We start from the raw sequence: 19930 nt of genomic DNA, 5'->3' as shown, positions 1-19930 counted from the left end.
TTGATTTACCGCTCACATAAGTTATATTGAAGTATACAAGTTTTAGAATTAGTCTAAGAGCTGGCGGTCGATTTGATGATGGTTTTAATAAATTTATAGTCAATGAGAGACGTATTGATTACACGTGAATCTGCCCGACGATTGCATGATATTCGGGGAGAGCCACATGATTTTCATATGCTTTATTTGTGTTTCAAAATTCATATTGTGCTCGATGTTGAAGGAAAGTATCCCGAAAAAATCTGCACGTCCTCCGTCATCATTCCGATATTATTATAACTGCATGTCTGACTAATATTATGATGCAAAAGTGACCGTGAAAACAGAGCTTTCCTCTATAGGGCGGCATTCTGGCACCTTCGAAAATAAGACACCTTTACGTGTCTTCCGATTCCCAATGTAATTAAATACGTAACAAGATCAAACTAGATCTCAGACTAAGCTAGCTCTCAGACTAAAGCGACTGTTGTACGGTTAATGTAACTTAATTTGGACAACTAACTTAGTAACTAAGTTATTGTAAACTTAAAGGTTTCTGATAGTGTACAGTCAACAAATGAGGAACTAATCGTTTCATATGGCTCCATATACAGACTGCAACAAGCAGGGTTATAACTTTCTCAGGATTAATTAAGAAGATTTTTGTAAGGTTGGCGTCTGCCAACGGGCAATGGTCCACCTGATGTTAAGCGGTCACCACTCTCTATAGACCTTAGTGCCGTAAACCTTACATCACCAATGCGTCATCAACCTCGGCAGCTAAGTTGTTATGTATGTGCATGTAGTTACACTAGCTCACTCACCCTTCAAACAAGAACACAACAATACTGAGTACTACTGTTTGACGGTAGAATATACGATAAGTAGGTGGTACCTACCCACCAATAAAAACTTGATTTGTTCATTAAAATCTAACAATTAAAAGAAATAAAAAAAACACAAAATTTTGAATTTCTAACAAAGTCAAAGTCAAAAATCTTTATTCAATATAGAAGTGTTTACACTTTCTTATTGATAGTTAAAAATCTACCACCGGTTCGGAATTTAACACCTCGGACCTGAGAAGAACCGGCGAAAGAAACTCAGCGGAATATATATTTTTTTAAACTAAAAACTTAAAAACTCACCCTAATAAATACATAAACATATGCTTATTCACACGTACATATGTATTTTTTATATAGCTGAATATTAAGCGGCAGACGTTATTATGGAGTGACTAGATAGGGATTTAATATGGTGACATATTCACACTGTTCCTTAAGTTCTCGTAACCCCTGTGATTCAAATTGTACTGAAACACAACAATCGAAATTCAGAAACATTGATTCGGATTAGTAGAAATATATTAAAGGAGTAAGGAACAACTACTATGTAGTACTAAATTTAAGACGTATAATTAACTTAGACTTCGTATCAGATTAAGTTAGGAAGGTCTGATCGAAACTTAGACGGTGAATTCAGTAATTGGTTTAACCTATCCTATAATTTAGTTTCAAAACTGACCCCAGGTCGAACAAGAATAATATAAATTGATGAAACAAAACTTTGTTTAGCGGACTTTAACCTTTATTTCAATGGATTAAAGGTGAATAATGACAAATTGGTAGATTTTTTTTTTAATTATCAATATTTCATAGACCGTTTTTGATATGCTTTCGACTTCAACACAATTCAATCAGTGTGTGATTATATGAGATTTACTTGAACAATAATTTATTTTATTCATTTATTACATCACCAACGAAATACTAGTACAATGATATACTGACACACATCCAGTGTATAACTAAGGAGAAACTTTTATTTAAGACAAATAACATAAGAATTGATAACATTAAGTGCTTAAATATATATACAAATGTGAATTAAAAAAGTCACTGTATAAATCTTGACCGCGTGGAATGGTGACAAGAATGCTAGCAGCATTTCCCCGTTGAATCGCAAATCCGATCGTCTGGGCTAAAAACGAACCAGCCCTCCTGTCACCAGTGAAGGCAATAAGGAATAACTAAGTGGTATCATAATAATAATTGACAATATCGTTATTCAAACGAGACAGACAAAAATGAAATCAAAGCAAAATATTGTTTTCTATGTATAAAGAACGGATAAAATGTATTAAATTAGGTTACAGAATAAATAATTTAAATCAAAACACACTTTATTCAAGTAGGCTGTGACAAGCACTTTTGAAATGTCATTTAACAAAACTATATTAATGAAGCTACAACCGGTTAGGAATTTAGATTCTACCGAGGAAAACTTTAAAATACAGTTATATACCTGTCTATATATAAATGTATATATAGGCAGGAAGTCAACGAGTATTAGCATCATGCTTTTATATCATCTATAAAATCTTGTATTGAATAACATCCTTTTTATTAATGTTTTTTTTTTACAAATGATTTGAAATTATGAATCATTTATAAACGCTTCAGTTTTAATTTGAATAACCCATTATAGAAAAAAAATCTGAATATTATTTTTACAAATTGAATTGAAACTACTCATGATTCTATTTAAAGAATTCTAGAATATTAACTTAAATAAAATACTTTAATAATAAGCAATACTTAGTGTATCGTTTCGGTTTGATGGTTGAGTGAGCCAGTCACTACAGGCACAAGGGATATAGCATCTTAGTCTCCAAAGTTAGTGGCGCATTGGTAATATTTGGAATGATTACTATTTGGAATATTTCTTAGAGTACTAATCTATATTGCCGATATTAAGAGCCGAGATGGTCCAGTGGTTAGAACACGTGCATCTTAACCGATGATTTCAGGTTCAAGCCCAGGCAAGCACCACTGAATTTTTATAATTCATCTCGTGCTCGGCGGTGAAGGAAAACATCATGAGGAAACCAGCATGTGTCTAATTTCAAAGAAATTCTGCCACATATGTAGCCACCGACCTGCATTGGAGCAGCGTGGTGGAATATGCTCCAAGCCTTCTCCTCAAAGGGTGAGGAGGCCTTAGCCCAGCAGTGGGAAATTTACAAGCTGTTAATTTAATGTTAATGTATAACCTGATTTATTGTCTGTCGATTGCTTCATTGAAAGTGTGTCTAACAATAATACTAACAATAATACTAACAATAATACTAACAATTGCTTGATAAAACCTAGCCAGATCATCCAATATCGGATTCGGAACATTTTTTCAGAGTTGCTCGGTTTTTATAAAAAAAATAGCAGTTTGTTTTTCTAGCCAACGGGAAGTGCCCTATAGGGTTTTATTAAATTTTCAGATGTATGAGAAATGCGAAATAAACGGCCATATCGTTTGATTGCGTAATCGTTAAAATCTAACAAATAAAAAACCAAAAAATTTTAAAAAACACACATAAGCATGTGCTTATTCACACATACATATTTTTTTCATGTAGCTGAATATTAAATGTAGACGCTATTATGGAGTGACTCGACAGGAGGTTTAGTATGGTGACATATTCACACAGTTTCTAAAGTTCTTGTAACCCCTGTGATTTAAATTATACTGAAACACAACGATCGAAATTGGACCGCAGACGTTAGTTAGTATTTGGTATTCTTTTCATTTTTAACATTTGCGCGTTCCTCAGAAAAGGGCTTTTACGGACAGACAGATGTACAGACGGAAAAACGGACCAAGCAGTATAAGGGTTTCTTTTTCCTTTAAGCCCGTCGGAACCTTAAATAGATTGGACGGATGTGACACGTCAGTTATTCTGGACGTGATCATAGGGAACACTTAGCCAAGTTTACTACAGATTTATTATTTCATATTCGATTTAATTATGTATTTAATAAAATGATAGCTTGTGTTAGGTTTAACAAGACTAGAACCTTATTCATGTAATACATACAGTCACACATATTTCTGCTATCTAAGATTAATATTTTAGTAAGTAACGTTACGTTGAAGCCTCAAAGCTGGGGTGATGCTTATAATCCGTAGAGAGCATCCATTTTCTGACATCTAGAGTGCAGACACAAATATTGTATATAATACTTATATAAAATGTATTTAAGTTATTTGATAACGACAAGCCTGTGGTATCTTTACTATTTATGCTTCTCAATATTTAAAAACTGAAGGTCCAATACCGAACTGGTCCAGGGTTCTTGAATTGTAACAGGTGCAACTTATTCGAAGATAGTGGTTTCGAGCCAGGCAAGTTTTACTGAATTTTCATTTATATGTTCAAAAGCTCTTATATAAAGAAGTCCTTAATTTCGAACTAGTAAATTTAAGGTTATGTTGCTTAAATATTGATTTATAAAAAAAAAATCGACCTAAATGCTAGATAAATGCTTAAAACATAATACAATTTAGAGCCGTATGATTTCCGAGCTAAAACGCTTTATGCGTTTCCGCCACAAAAAAAAAAGCGGAGTAAGTAAGAATCACGGGTGCACAGGACCAATACCCACTAAAGAACCAGCTGTACCGTTATTCCTTTTGGTTAGCGTCGCTTTCGCGTATTACCGTGACGATGTTATTTCCGACCTGGAAAAGATACATCTCCACTCTTGTTTGATGTAGTAGTAGACGAGTATAAACACCTTTACCACTTAGCACCTTAGCGGATAATTGACTAACCGATTGATGGTGAACAAGATTTGAGATGTTTGTGAATGTATAACGTGAATGCATTGTATTCTTGGAGCAGGTACTTATTTTTTTAATGTTTTTATTATTATTTTTGTTAAATTGGCTTGTACAATTGTTGGTGAACCTAAAAAAATAAGTAAATGTCTCGTTAATTTTCTCTTGCAATTAAAACACACCCATGTGTTAACTCTTTATACTTAAGATAATCGTAATGATCATCATTATCGTTATATACATATTATTATATTACAGAAGCCGAATAATTCCATATATATGATATTATTTGTACGCCCGACGTCGAGGGTTCTTAACGGAAGATCTTTAAGCCCCGCTCTATGTCTCACGTCAAAGCATCTTATGTCGCCAATAAGTCATACACTAGTCAAAACTAACACTATAATTAATTATTATTATCTTACACAACACACACACATACAAATATATATAATTCTATTGTAAGTGTGTTTGTTTGAGATCCCTGTAGAGTTATGGTTTCGTAGGTGCGATATGGTTCCAGGAGTTAATAAATCATATTCTTATTTCATCTGTACAAAGTTGAGATGAGAAGCGAGTACGAGTTTATATTATTTTATGATCGAATCAGAAAAATAGCGAAGTCCTATTGCAATAGTTTCCAAGTTACTGCTCGTTTCAGTTCTGTAATCGTCGAAACTTTCTTATAGGCTGGGAGAGAAGCTTTTGTTGTGGATTTTTGGGAAGCTCATATATTAATAATTCAATATTTTTTTATATCATTTTATCGACTTATTTATGTATTTTTAGAATAGATTTTTATTTCAGAAAGTGACATGTTTGAGCTGGATTTATGTCTTAGTGGGAGGGAATGGCGAAATATTTACATGCATATAACTAAAGTATCTCGGTTCACTTGTTCAAGGCGATGGCGAAATAGATCGAACAGTGAAGCACTGAATTAAAACAGGGTGGATGAAATGGCGGCAGGTTACGGGGACAATTTGTGACCCCCGTATTCCCCTTAAACTTAAGGAGAAGATCTATAAGACCAAGGTCAGACCTGCTGTCCTATATAGATAAGATAAGGTTGAGCCACAAAAGGAATGAATGAAAGACAACATGCATGTAGCGGAGATGAGAATTTTGAGAGAAATGTGTGGTGTTAGAAGTCTGAAAGTGGTACCGTTAGCCGAGAGAAAGGGGACGACCGAAGAAACGATGGATGGATCGTGTGAAAGACGATATGGCTGGAAAGAACTTGTGAGATGACGTCTGACAGAGAAGTATGGAAGAAAGAGACATGCTACGCTGACTCCACATTAAATTGGGATAAGAGCAGGAGGATGGACGGATGGTAACTAAAATGTTAATATCAATAACATGATTTGTTTGCCGTCGGAAATATTTCGTAGCTGACCATTATGTTGGTAAATATGAATATTATTTATTCCTTATAATGATGTATTGCTACTATTCTTTAAAGAATAAAACTTTTTTAATACATCACGATCGGGTTCTCCGGTAAACGAGATTTATTACGGAACAGCTTTATGGAATCTAATAGTTGGGTATAAGAGGGCACACTATAAAGCCATAAGCATTTTTAATCAATCATTTCCGAGAATGCCATCTCTCCGAATAAAACTCGCGTCTATGAAATACAATATATATATATTTATACATTTTACTCTTCATCGCGTTTTCTTTTCATTGAAATGAATACATACGTTTAATAATATGAATATAAGTAACTATGTAAGGTCTTAGGTCTATTGAAACGCTACGATATAAACTACAAACGATTTGAGATATAGTTTACTTGGTGGTAGGGCTTTGTGCAAGCCCGTCTGGTTAGAAACCATCCACTCATCAGATATTCTACCGCCAAATAACAGTAAACTGTATTGTTGTGTTCCGGTTAGAGGGGTGAGTGAGCCAGTGTAATCACAGGCACAAGGGACATAACATCTTAGTTCCCAAGGTTGCGCATAGGTGATGTAAGGAATGGTTAATATTATTACAGCGCCTTTGTCAATGGGTGGTGGTGACCACTTACCATCAGGTGGCCCATATGCTCGTCCGCCAACCAATGCCATAAAAAAAAAAGTTTCCGAGAAGGATGGCTAACAAACTTACTAGTGACACTTATCAATTTAGTTTTAAATCATTTACAATTTTGAGTTCGTTTCGTTTACTTGGTTAGGCTTTGTGCAAGCCCGTCTGGGTAGATATCCGCTCATCAAATATTCAGCAATACTTAGTATTACTGTGTTCTGGCTTGAAGGATGAGTGAGCCAGTGGGACTACAGGTACAAGGGATATAACATCTTAGCTCCTAAGTTTGATGGCGCATTGGTGTGATGAAGGAATGTTTTTTATATATATCAGCGGCAATATCTATGGGTGGTGGTGACCACTTACCATCAAGTGACCCATTTGCCCGTCCGTCTATCTAATACATAAAAAAATACATGTGCGTCTCGGGACGCCCGACTGAAGTGATAACTTAAGCCAATATAAGTTGAACTATTTAAGATTTTACTGCATATTTGAATAATACATGGAGATAATATGTATAAACAAAATAAATATAAATTTAATTGTATTTTACTCACATACTCTTTAATTAAAACACAATAAAATTTATATTTATTATGTTTACACATTTTATCTCCCTGTATTTATTATCTGATGATAATGAGGATGTGATGACTCTGTAATTAAAATCGTGGAAAAGAGTAACTTTTGAGTTACTTGCCGGTCTTATCGGTATAAACTATTTTCCGAACCGGTAGTAGCTTTACATTTAATTCAAACCTAACAAAACGATTCAAAAGTGTTTTTGTGGCTTAACATTATTTGTTTTAAGTTTGACATTTATCCCACGAGCATCTCATTATTCAACCTTTAATTGCCCACTGGGTCATTTAAACCCCACAGAAAAAAAAGTTGAAACTAAAAACAGGTCCCAACAAAAAGTTCTCAGCATATATGAGTAAAAATAATGTCATAATTCCATTGCCAGTATAAAATCATAAGATTTTTTTAATAGTTCTTTTTAGTTTCTAAACGTAGTAAAGTAATTAGCACGACAGAGACTGATGAAGTACAAATTGTATGTTCGTTTCAAATGGACCTGCTGAATATACGTAAATTCGAGTGCCTTGTGTAATCACATTTCAATCAACAAACGCTTTGAAGTGTTGTCTAGGTACGCGGATAAATATTAGCACTTACGTAAATAAACATCACTACTAAAAGCGCACGTACTATTGTTAAAACGAATACCTACACGTAAATTTATTTTTACGCGTGTATTTTTAAAACAAATTACCTAAAAAAACGATTGCCGTCAAATGTAAAATAGTTCTTTTCTTATCAAAATATGTCCGTACATATGTATACAGTATGTCCACCGCCCATAAATAATGACAATTGTGCCTGTAGTTACATTGGCTCACTCACCCTTCAAACCGGAATATAACAATAATGAGTACTGTTCTTTGTCGGTAGAATATCTGATGTGTCGGTGGTACCTACCCAGACGGGCTTGCACTAAAGCCCTACCACTAGGTAAAGCAGCAGTTTCAGCTAGTTTATATATATTCGCATAATAAGTAAGAAGTGTATCTTAACATAAATCATGTTAAGTTGGTTACTAAGAACTCAATTGCGGAATTCAAAATAAATGGTATCAATTAATTCGAACAAGATGCTTAGCTACCAAACGTGTAATTGAAATTGTGGAACTGAGTATCTAATTATTGAGTTTCTTCTCGGTTCTCGGTAGATTCGACATTGCAAATCGATGGTGAATTTAATATAACCCTATAATAAGGTTCTTTTTATAATAAAGTTATAATATTTCTTTGTCGGTATTCTGTGACTGTGGGTCTGTGGGACTGTGAGTCATTCATATATTTATATTGTCTAAAAGTAAAATAATAGCCGGAAAATGTTTAACTTGTGACTAAAAGCCTCTTCCGTTTGTTTACGAGATATATTATAAACAAAAAATTAAACACAAGGAAACTCAGAAAAGGAAAATATAGTTTTAAGAGTTTCCTTTCGTGGCTTGTACCGCGTATGAGGGAGGGGGGCGGTTAGGTTGTTGGGTCTCCTATGTTCTTTTCGGTACCGCTGACAACGTGTCATCAATATTTCATTTGAGTAGATAAAACGTGACCAAACTTTTATCTATACTAATATTATTAATGCGTAAGTAATTCTGTCTGTCTGTTTCCTTCTTTTTCCCGGTCAAATCACTGAATCTAATTTGGTGGAATTTGGTATACTGTTCATCTTTATAATTTTGTACATTGAAATGCCTAATACGATATTTTTGATATGACCCTTAATTGAATGGTAAATATAATTTTTAATTTAGGCTTGTTAACGGTTTTTTAACTGCCTACTTGTAAATGTAGCGAAAATCTCCCTCAGGCCCTTATTGTGTGTAAATAAAGGAACTTTCCTTGCTAATATTGTAAATATGAAAGTGAGTTTGTGTTTTATGCTTTTACACCTTAACTATTCGCCCGATCATCATGAAACATTGCATACATTTTGGCAGGGCTAGGGATGTAGAAAAGGACAGGATACTTTTCATCTGCTCTCTCCCTCTCACACATAGGGAAGCCGCGAACAGGAACTGGTTACTCATCCGAGTAAAATTGAACGTGCTGTATTTCGTTAATGCTTAAAGTTTCAGGTCAAGGTAAACAAAGTGTAAGGTTAGTTAATATGAACAAAAGCATTCATTAAGATAAGGCTTGCAAAGCGTGACCTCTGACCTCCTTCAGTTATGTACCTATACGCAACATCGAGTCCTTAGCGAACTTTGTTGCTAAATTGCTTAGTGTAAGTAAAAACTTATTGAGGACACTAGTGGAGTTCTTGGCAGAATTTCCGATTGGAAAAAAATGTAAAACGTTGAACGTAGCAAACTTGGTTTTTTTTTTTAAATTTATCATTGTTATTTATACTAAACTGATAAATGGACTCTACCTGATGGTACACTCACCATCACAAAAACATTGGTGCTGTAAATTATTCACCATTCATTATATCCTCAATGCACCACCAAGCTGGAGAACTGAGATATTATTTTCTTTGTGACAATAATTATACTGGCTCGCTCTATCGTCAAACCGAAACACAATAATAGCAATTATTACGGTTTGGAGGTAGAACATTTGACGAATGGGTGGTACCTGATACCTACCCATACGGGCTTTCACAAAGCCCTACCTCCAAGTAAGTCTACATATTTAGCACGTAGAAACTTATTAAGGGCTGTCTTGAAAGTATTATTGTAAATGTTTGACCAACACGTTACCTAACGTTAACTTGCTTACTAACTTAAAGCTTATCCAAAACAATTATCTACCTGTTGTGGGCCCTTCTATTGAATAAACTAGCGAAACAGCCTGTGTAGAACTTGAAAGTGTCGTTAAGTTATGCGTATAATGAAAGCCTCCTACTGGTTTATGTGAATTGTTTGAAAATATGTTTCATTAAAATCATTTACATTTAATAAATATTTATTTTCTATTAGATTCAGATCTTAGTTAAATTCTTTTTTTTTTAGCATTAGCAGCCCGTAAATGTCCCACTGCTGGGATAAAGGCCTCCTCTCCCTTTGAGGAGAAGGTTTTGGAGCATATTCCACCACGCTGCTCCAATGCGGGTTGGCGGAATACACATGTGGCAGAATTTCGTTGAAATTAGACACATGCAGGATTCCTCACGATGTTTTCCTTCACCGCCGAGCACGAAATGAATTATAAACACAAATTAAGCACATGAAAATTCAGTGGTGCCTGCCTGGGTTTGAACTCGAAATCATCGGTTAAGATGCACGCGTTCTAACCACTTAATTTAATTTCGTAAATTTATTTGTTGAGACTAACTTGGTGGTAGGTCCTTCTGCAAGTCTAACTGGATAGTTACCGCCCAAATACCATATGTTTTACCCACAAGCAGTAATACCTAGAATTGTTCTGTTCCGGTTTGAAGGGTGAGTGAACCAGTATAACACCCGCCACAAGGGATATTAAATCATTCTTAAAATCAAGTAACCGAAAATGGGTAAGGCATTCCTTGTCTCTAATTTTACGTTTACTACAGCTGTGTGAAGTGACGATATTTTAATTTTGATCGATGTTTTGATTTCTGACTCTTTGAATATCCAATAATTTTGTTCAAACGTCATATCTCTTAAGTTAATTTCATTTGCATACGACAAGTGCATTGAAATGAAATTTCAGAGGCATCTGGACTGACAACAGAGCCATTACAATGAGTTTAGTAGAATTATTTTATATAACTCTTAAATAACTGTTTTGTAATAATTTTTTACTAATCCGTGTGTTTATTAGGATTTAGTCGATTATTTATTAAATAGTTGCAATGGTGCAGCTTCGTCCCTTTATTCCGGAAAGTCGAGATTATTCCAAGAGGCGTGATAACGGATAATAATGCCAGAATATCCCTAACGACCAGAGACATTGCGGTTTTCGAGAAACTGACGACTGAGGGATACGACGCTTAATTCTAAAATAATTACTCGCTACTCTCCTATCGATAAGATCTATTTTATATATAATAATAATTAAAATATGGCTATAAAAAGATCGCTGTCTTTTTTAACGCTGAATTCTTTCACATGAAATTTGCGAGTTCCAGAGAAGTTTTTTGGCTACACATGCAATATAAATCTTTGTATAACGTGACTTTAACAACTCAAGGTCTGCTAGTAGTTGTAAAGCATGTGGGAGACTATAGCGCACAAGTATGTGCGTAAACACAGATAATCTCTATTACCTTATTCTCCTAATCCGACACAACCGGAAATGGTTCAGCTGCAGGACCAACCAGTGTACGTAGAACACACACCGAGCACACACTTCCAATTTCCAAGCTCTAGATTTTTACTGAGAATTTCAAAAATGTATTGGTCTATCACAGTGTTAACACCCAAGTTTGTCGGCCTTATAATCAATATACTTGACAAACACTTTATGAAATAAACGTAAAATATATTATATAATTGATTTGGGTAAAATTAAACTGTCAAAAAATTGCTCAAATCTCTAGGAGATGAAAATACCTCGGAACTGGATAAAATCCCTTACAGATATTTATCGATATTAAATAAATCTTGTTACATGTTGGTAATGTTGTCTTCGAAGTATGAGAAAGCTTTGAACGTGACTTATTACGGTATTCGACGAAAAAACCAAGATATTTTCAATTCCTAGAATGCTTTGTAGGTATTATGAGTAAATTGGATTTATTTGGACAATAGGAATATGGATGAAGGGTCAGTATAGGACAAATTGATAAATAATAAATCTTTAAATAGCATATTTTTGTCATCACTTGGTCGTATAAAAGTAGCAAATGTGTTACTCCTGTAAATGGAAAACCTGAAGTGGTCACCACTGTCCATAGCTATATATATATTTAAAAGATATAATAATTCATTTAGAATCAAAGCGTCACCAATCTTGGCAACTAAGATGTTATCTCCCTTGTGCCTGTAGTTACACTGGTTCACTTATTTGCCAAAATTTTCAACATTCATTGTCATTTTTCAACCAATTTACTCCAACGTTAATTAATTATATACTTAAACATTCCATTGAGTTAATCGAGTTCAGAAAAACAGATTTAGTTGGGACTTTGTTTTACAACAAGCAATGTGGTTTAGTAAGTGTAAAGGAAGTCTTCTTGTCAGATTTTTGGTGCGCAAATAGTGCAGAAATTATTTGATAGAAAATTTTAAAACCTCTTTATTTGATCGACAACGTGATTTAAGCCCTAAACCTCAGCTAAATAAGCTAGGCATTAGATAAACGATTCCGAGGCTGTTGGTCGATTCTATTGTGTAGAAAACAATCAGCACCATTGTCGTTGTAAAACAATGTGACCGTCACGGGACATCCGGTAGAAGTGACAGATCGAAATTAATGGTTATTGAAATAATTTATTATGAAAGAAAACCAATAAATAAATATGAATTAAAATAAATAATAAACAAAGAGCTCTATTAATAACATAAAATGTATATGTGCCACGAGGGGAGGAGATAGTAGCATGAGGTATGATGGACATGACGGCATAATATAGTGTTATATCGTTTGCTGTCACGGCATCCACTAAGTCTTCTAGATGATAAGCCAGAAAAGCAGCCCATAGCCAACATCAGCTGTACTGTAATGGACCTATATATGCTTATAATATATGAGAAATCAATATACCTGAAAGAGTTAAGTTTACTTGAGGTACAATGTTTGTAATTAACGAACGCCTTTCACGACACACGTCACGTCACATTTCAAGATACGTGCTCCGCGACTGACAGCTAAGGCTCAAGACTTAGGCATTAATCGAACTTTCTCGTTAAAATTTCTCGATAACGTCCATTAAACATGTCCTTTTTGATAAATATTAATGTTTATCGTAAAATAGATCGAAAGGGTACGAATTTATAATATATATTAAGTACAAATAAATTAAGCGTGGAAGAAAATAATAGCTTAGCTTATAATGCAAATAACAAAATCCTGGATTCTCATGTTGGTAGATAAAATTTGGATTTTTCTGTAAAAAAAAATTGGGTATAACATCTGGGACCTTGGAAATTGTCTGTATCTGTCTGTCCATGGAGGACGTAAATTCGTTGGTCTTGCACTCTCCGGTCATCTCATCGGTTTATAAAATTAAAGGAATAAATTAGACAGAAGGATATCATGTACGTTTTCTAAATATGATCTTTTTGACATAAATTTTTCATTCAATGGTTGTTTTAATTAAAAATTAACTGGTCCGAAAGATGCATATTCCTTCTAAAACTAGACGTCAGTCTAAGCTTGCGGGTAAGGAAATTTGTCTGTGTCGTACAAATTTGCATGAGAGCCTTATGAGGTTTTGTGCAAGCACGTCTACGTAGTTACCATCTTATTACTATATATTACCGCCTAGTAGCAATACTTATAATATTGGTCTGTCTCTGTGTGAATTCTTATGTGAAGATCTTATTTAGGTTTCATCATTTCATTCATCACGTTTCCTCACGATATTTTCCTTCACCGCTGAGCACGACATGAATTATAAACACAAATTAAGCACATGAAAATTCAGTGGTGCTTGCCTGGGTTTGAACCCGAAATCATCGGTCAAGATGCACGCGTTCTAACCGCTGGGCCATCTCAGCTCAGTCCGTTTAGGAATACAAAAATTACAAACACACGCTAAGCGGTAATTTATATAAATATAAAACGTCTTTGACTTAGATGTTGCCGATGAAAAGACCTGTCGGGCACACTCGTAATGAAGCGTAACTAACAAACAAAGACGACTATTATGATGTATAAAAAGTTACCTACCTGACCCGAATTTCGCCGAAATTTAACTTAACTTTAGATAACCTTATAATGCTCCCGTTTGAATGTTCGACGGACTTTGAATGAGTAATCTCGAATCTTTTGACGAACTGTTTATTTAAATAGCAAATTTAAGTTATACGCTTAACAAAGTGGCTTTGCGAAGTCGAAACTCCATTATTGTCTCAGGAAATATTTTAAATGATTTTCTTCTTTCAAAATTTTGTACACCTTAGTCAAGACTGGATTAAAAAAGAGCCCCAAAGGTTATTTAGAATATATTTATTTCTACATTTTTTTTAATTATTTTTTGTTGACAAGAAAAAAGCCTGTAAGTTTCCCATTATTGAGAAAACGCTTCGACTTCGAGAAGAAAGTTTGTGCGTGAGAAACGAATGCGGCATTTTTATCCGACTCAAGCAGGTTTCCTCACGATTTTTTCCTTTTCCATCAAGCACGAGATTTATAAACACGCATCGAATAGAGGAAAACTTAACGGTTCTTATGCGGGATTAAACCCGTAATCTGGAACCCAAACCCAGCATGCGTAATTTTATTGTATTATACTTTATATTTTGTTTGCAAAAGTTCTCCTGAGAGGCGAAGGCTTTATATCTTTCTTAAGTAGCAAGTTTGGTGTTTACTATCTGATAGTGAGTGGTCACCATTGCCTATAGAAATTGACATATGGAGACCTAACCAGTTCCAACATCGCCAATGCATAACCAACCTAAGTAATGGAGATGTTATGTCCGTTGTACTTTTTACACTGGCTCACTAACCCTTCAATCCAGAACATATCAACAATATATAAGATGTATAAGATTGGTCTGGGTGTATAATTAAAATCACAAAAGTTAAACAGTTTTTGGAGGGATAACTTCTTAAGGGAACGTAAACCGCTTCGTTACGTAACGCGCTACGGCGCCCGTCTGACTTCCCTTTCTCTTACGTATAGGGAGTAATTTAGGGAGTAATTATACTGGGGTACATGTCAGTCACCTCCTCGTGGTGTACCCTAGGCAACGGGGCCAGCTTGAGCTTGCTCGGCCACGGCTAAGACTTGCGGGAGGGATGCCGCGGGGCTGCTCCTGGTACGTCTCTGATCGGCGTCAGGACGGACCATGTGAGTGACCTTGTTGGCTAGGAGGGAGTGGGAGGGCTCGCTGCTCGAGCCTCCCAGGTGTTTTACACCGGCGTTCAGAGGCGGAGCCTACCATCTTATCCGCCGCAGGGCGTCAGCTTTGGTGACGCCCAGCCTCCAGTGGCGGACTCGGGGGAGTTCGCCACATTCCCGCGTGGAGGATGAGGGGGAAGGCGCGCATTAGGCGCGCTTTCCATGAATATTCAGCCGCCTTACGGCGGCTTCCGCTGGTGGGGTCACGGTTGCATGCCCTTGGCGATCCCGTGGCCTCACCACTCGGCGGCATGGTGGAAACCCGAGGATGGTTTTAGTGGGTGGGACAGGGCATTAGCACTAGCGTGCCCTGGCACGGGGCATTAGTTCCCGATTGAGTCCCACATACCCGTCCCGGTCCCCCGACCGGGCGGCATGCGTAAATGCATTTCCTCCTTGTTAAACAAAAAAAAAAAAGGGAGTAATTATACTAATAATGTACAAATACAAAATTCTAATGTACATATTCAAGAATTGTAACTAAGAATAAAATATATTCTATAACAACAATAAAATATTTTATTAGTACATAAACTTTCGTTACATTATCATATTAATATAAATAAAATTTAAGTAATAACATGAGTTTTTCTCAAGTTAAACAGTATCAATCTAAAGAATAGTTCAACTTAGATTAGTTTAAGTTATCACTTCGGTCGGGCGCGCCGAGACGCACGCGTATTTTTTTTTTTTCATAGATCGTATCATTCATTCAAAGAAAATATAAATTTGCTGTAATTTCGCTCCGACGTTATTTTTTTTATATAAACTAATATCATCATCCGTAATGTATATCCTTATTTAAAAAAAAAAAAAGAAATTTTAATCCTAAAAGTACTGAATCGAAAAAATCTTAGTATATTTATCACTAGCATCAAATATGTGTGTACAATTGTTTCTTTGAGATTCGTCAAAATTTCGTCGTTTGAGCAAAGAGTATGAGTTTCTAAAAGAGTAACTATTTAGTATCTTGCTGGGTACTCTCAGTAGAATAGAAATACCGAATCAGTAATACCATAAATATTTCAAATTTAAATTAGAAAACAAAATAATGTATATAATATAAAGGCAATTCTTCGTCGCTTTAAACAAATCTAATTTAATTAAAAATGAAATAATTTAAGGATTATTAATTTTGGGATACTAAGTTCTTAAGGACATTTTGTCCAACCGTGGTCTAAATAACTTCGCCAATGAAGCAAAACTTGGCAACAAGCCCGGAAAGCGCTGAAAGAAGATAAATAACAAAGTAAAGTCTAGACGGTACAAAAGTTTAAATTATTATTAAAAGAACGAGATAATCTTTGCAATTTCACAGAAAAATAAGACTCTAATGAGAATGATGAATGAATGAATGAACTCCGGAGGAAACAAACATGTTTACTGACTGAATGATAAATTACTCTACAAGATTTGTATATTATCCGATAATTCACAACAACGTATCACATTGATTTCTACAAAAATCTATTACTAATTTCTAAAATAAAAAATGTATTTGTTCTAGTGAACTCTTTGAAAGCTAATTCAAGCTAATAAACGTAGATACTAATAAGAAGAAATACCTGAAAATTCATTACTTACTCATAAATAAAATGGTATGTGATACAGGGAAATTATTGGGCTGAGGCTTCTTTCTTCGAGGAGAAGATTTAGCACTAATTTTACCGCCCTGTCCAATGCGGGTTTGGTGGATACACATGTAGCATTATTTCATTGAAAATGGACATGCGAGTTTCATCACGATGTATTCCACCGCGAAGCATGAGATGAATTATAAACATAAATTAAATTCATGGAAATTCACTGGTGCTTGCCAGGATCGTAGTCTTTAGTTTAGATGCATGCATTTATATTACATCCTGTCTGAAAAGCAACAAATTCTAACTTCACATTTTCTATCGTCCACCTAATCTCTTATCGAGATCAACATTTCTTAATTAGCAAAGCTAAGTTTGAGAAATTTTACAATAAAAACATACACCACGACCAAGGAAGGGCTAACTAACAAGACAGGATCTGGTTGTTTCAAGTTTTTCTCATCTTCTCGTGCTTTCAATATAGCTTATAATTTTAAAACTTTTGAACTAATTGCTGTATTTTTTTTTGTACTCAGGAGCTGACTTGATTTTTAAATCAGAACAGCTTTATGCATAAAATTATTCCAGGCAATATAAAGGATACATTTTATTCTGGAAAATGGACAGGGCTCCCGAGAGATTGGAAATTTAATCTCTAAGTCGAGAGTCGTAGTACTTAATATTCCTTGCACATCCGTAGAGCTTAATTATATTTATAATACTAATCAGCTGATGGGTTCAACTATCTCTGGGGAAACTATAAAATTCAAAAAAATAAGCACTTGCATATTTAAGATACTCATGTTTACGTAGAACATTAAACAGTTATTTATGTTACGTTTTAGGAATAAAATCGATATTATTGTACTAATCGTTATTTTTTAAATTACTAGGATATTATGAAGAAATCTTATATTCTGCTATCAAGATGTTTTTATTTTGTAGTCTGAATTCTAGCCACCTAGTTTAAGTGGTCACCAAACTTAGGATAGAACTAAAGTAAATTTTTTAGATCAGGTATTACTTAGCAAGTATTACTTACTGACGAATAAAAGAATTACTATCAAGAATAAAATAAAATTACCAACGGCTTGGAAAAACCCTTAGAAGAACCAGTGACAGAAACTCAGCGGTAACTTTTTGGTATCTTTTTTTTGCAATTTTATTTATAAATTAATTCTTCATATAACTATTTGATACGGCTTGGGGCGATCTTTTTATTCCCAAGGTATGTTATCTATGAGGTCATTAGTTTTATAGTGTTATTTAACACGCAAACGTTCCTTAACGTTTTTTGTTAAACGTTGAAATTGAGTAATTTTGAACGTTTTCTGGATAATCCTGGTAATAATTCAAATGTATGTAATAATATCTGGTAACATATCCTGTTGTAAAAGCTACATAGTTTAGTTTTAGTTTAGTTGTAGAATTATTAAAGTTTTGTAGTCGGGTCGGGTAGCTTACGTAAGTAACTTATGCTATGACCGCCGTGGCTGAAACCGATCAGGTCATTATTATTATTATGCTTCATCCTAGCACTAATAGTATGTGCGACAAAATTTCTACGAAAGTTTTTTTATGTTTTACGGACATACCTAACATTATCAAGTATATATTGAAAAGCGATGTTTTAATATCTTCAAATTTGTTTCTTAAAGTAAATTTGTGCCCCAGGTCCTGTATTGCGCGACTAGCCCTCTTCTGTAGCACCAAGATCTTATTTATATCGGCTACATTACTCTAGAGCTGAATGGCACAGGACAGTATTCTGTAAAAGTTTAACTAAAGGCGAGTTGTATCCAAAAGACATTAGATTCGTTTTTTTTTTTAAATTATGAACTCCTCTCATTTATAAAATTCATTTATAACATCTGATGTGTATATACTCATACATTCGACAATATGATAGTAATATTCTCGATTTTGGTCAATCCAAACTCCGACTGCACAGGAGATATTATTGGATACATGTGCCCACCTAGGTGCTTACTCTAATATTCCACTCTTAATAAGATAGGTTATAAGATTAGGTGCTCCACTTTTATGAACTTTGCGAGGACCGAAATTATAAAGACCTTGTTATTCAAAATGAATTGACTCAAACAAATAATATAATGTCAGAGTTACTTTTTTACACATTGTATAACTATAATTTATTAAAATAATTACTGACTATTAATTTCTGAATTAATGACTATTTTTAGAATATGTTGTAAAGTAATATTTTAATTTTGATTAATACTGGCCGAATGTCCGATACTGGCCGGTAAGAAAAAGAATGGCATGGAATCTATCGCGGCGGCAGTGTTTTGTTATAATGCTAATTATTATTTTAAATAATTAGGATTACAAGGAGATTTTCAGAATACGGGATGTATTGTGAAATATGGATTAGTGGGTAAAATAAATGTTAATAAATGAATCACGAAAAATATCGTTGTTTAAACTTGCGACCATCCTAAGAATAATATCTTTTTATTTGTTCTACTCGGCTTAGAAGCTAGACACAAAAGAGACAAGGAAGTTACTATACATAGAAAAAATAATTTAAATAAAGTAACTTACCAGATAATAAACTCCGAATGGCATGACGACCACCGCTACCAATAAGTCGGCTACCGCTAAGCTAACAATAAAATAGTTCGTCGCTGTTTGTAAACTTCTCTCCCTAGCAACACTTAAGATCACCAGCACATTACCGAACAACGTCAACAATGGGAACACTATTAACGACAACGCCCACAGATTATAATGCACGTCACTACACGTTCCATTTTTAAACGTAAAATTCGAAAAAGTTTCGTTAAGCGTTCTGTCAAAATTTAATTCACTGAAGTCTATTGAGTAATTTGTAAAACTCGTTTCATTATCTGTGATAGTTTTATTTTGGCGGAAATCCGGTGGTCGGAGGTTAAACGTTATTTTTGATATATTCTTGCAGTGATTGATGCATCTGTTGGTATCCATTTCAATATCTCGACGTTATAGATTTATCGTAATATATTTTCGGTTCGTTTTCCATTTGATTGGATATCTGTTTGATTTCGTTCGTGATCGGGTTTACGATTTCTTTCCCGCATCGTCCTGTTTCTGATATCTGGAACAAAATTAATTTGATTACGCAAAGTTATGATTTTCAAGTTTCGTGATTATGAGCAATAACGGATAAATTATTATAGTATATGTACGGCTTGGGTCGATGTTAT

General features: G+C 34.6%; 1 protein-coding gene across 1 annotated transcript in view; it reads right to left on the bottom strand.

Moving 5' to 3' along the window:
- Positions 1 to 19691, bottom strand: part of LOC125068955 (dopamine D2-like receptor) — a 72103-nt gene extending 52412 nt beyond the window's left edge. The window contains exon 1 of the mRNA XM_047678361.1: positions 19290 to 19691. Coding sequence (XP_047534317.1) covers positions 19290 to 19691 — 402 coding nt within the window. The remainder of the gene's footprint in view (positions 1 to 19289) is intronic.
- Positions 19692 to 19930: the final 239 nt, after the last annotated feature.

This window comes from Vanessa atalanta, chromosome 14 (assembly GCF_905147765.1).
Source record: "Vanessa atalanta chromosome 14, ilVanAtal1.2, whole genome shotgun sequence".
NCBI lineage: Eukaryota > Metazoa > Arthropoda > Insecta > Lepidoptera > Nymphalidae > Vanessa > Vanessa atalanta.
This window is presented reverse-complemented; position numbering and strand designations above follow the sequence as displayed.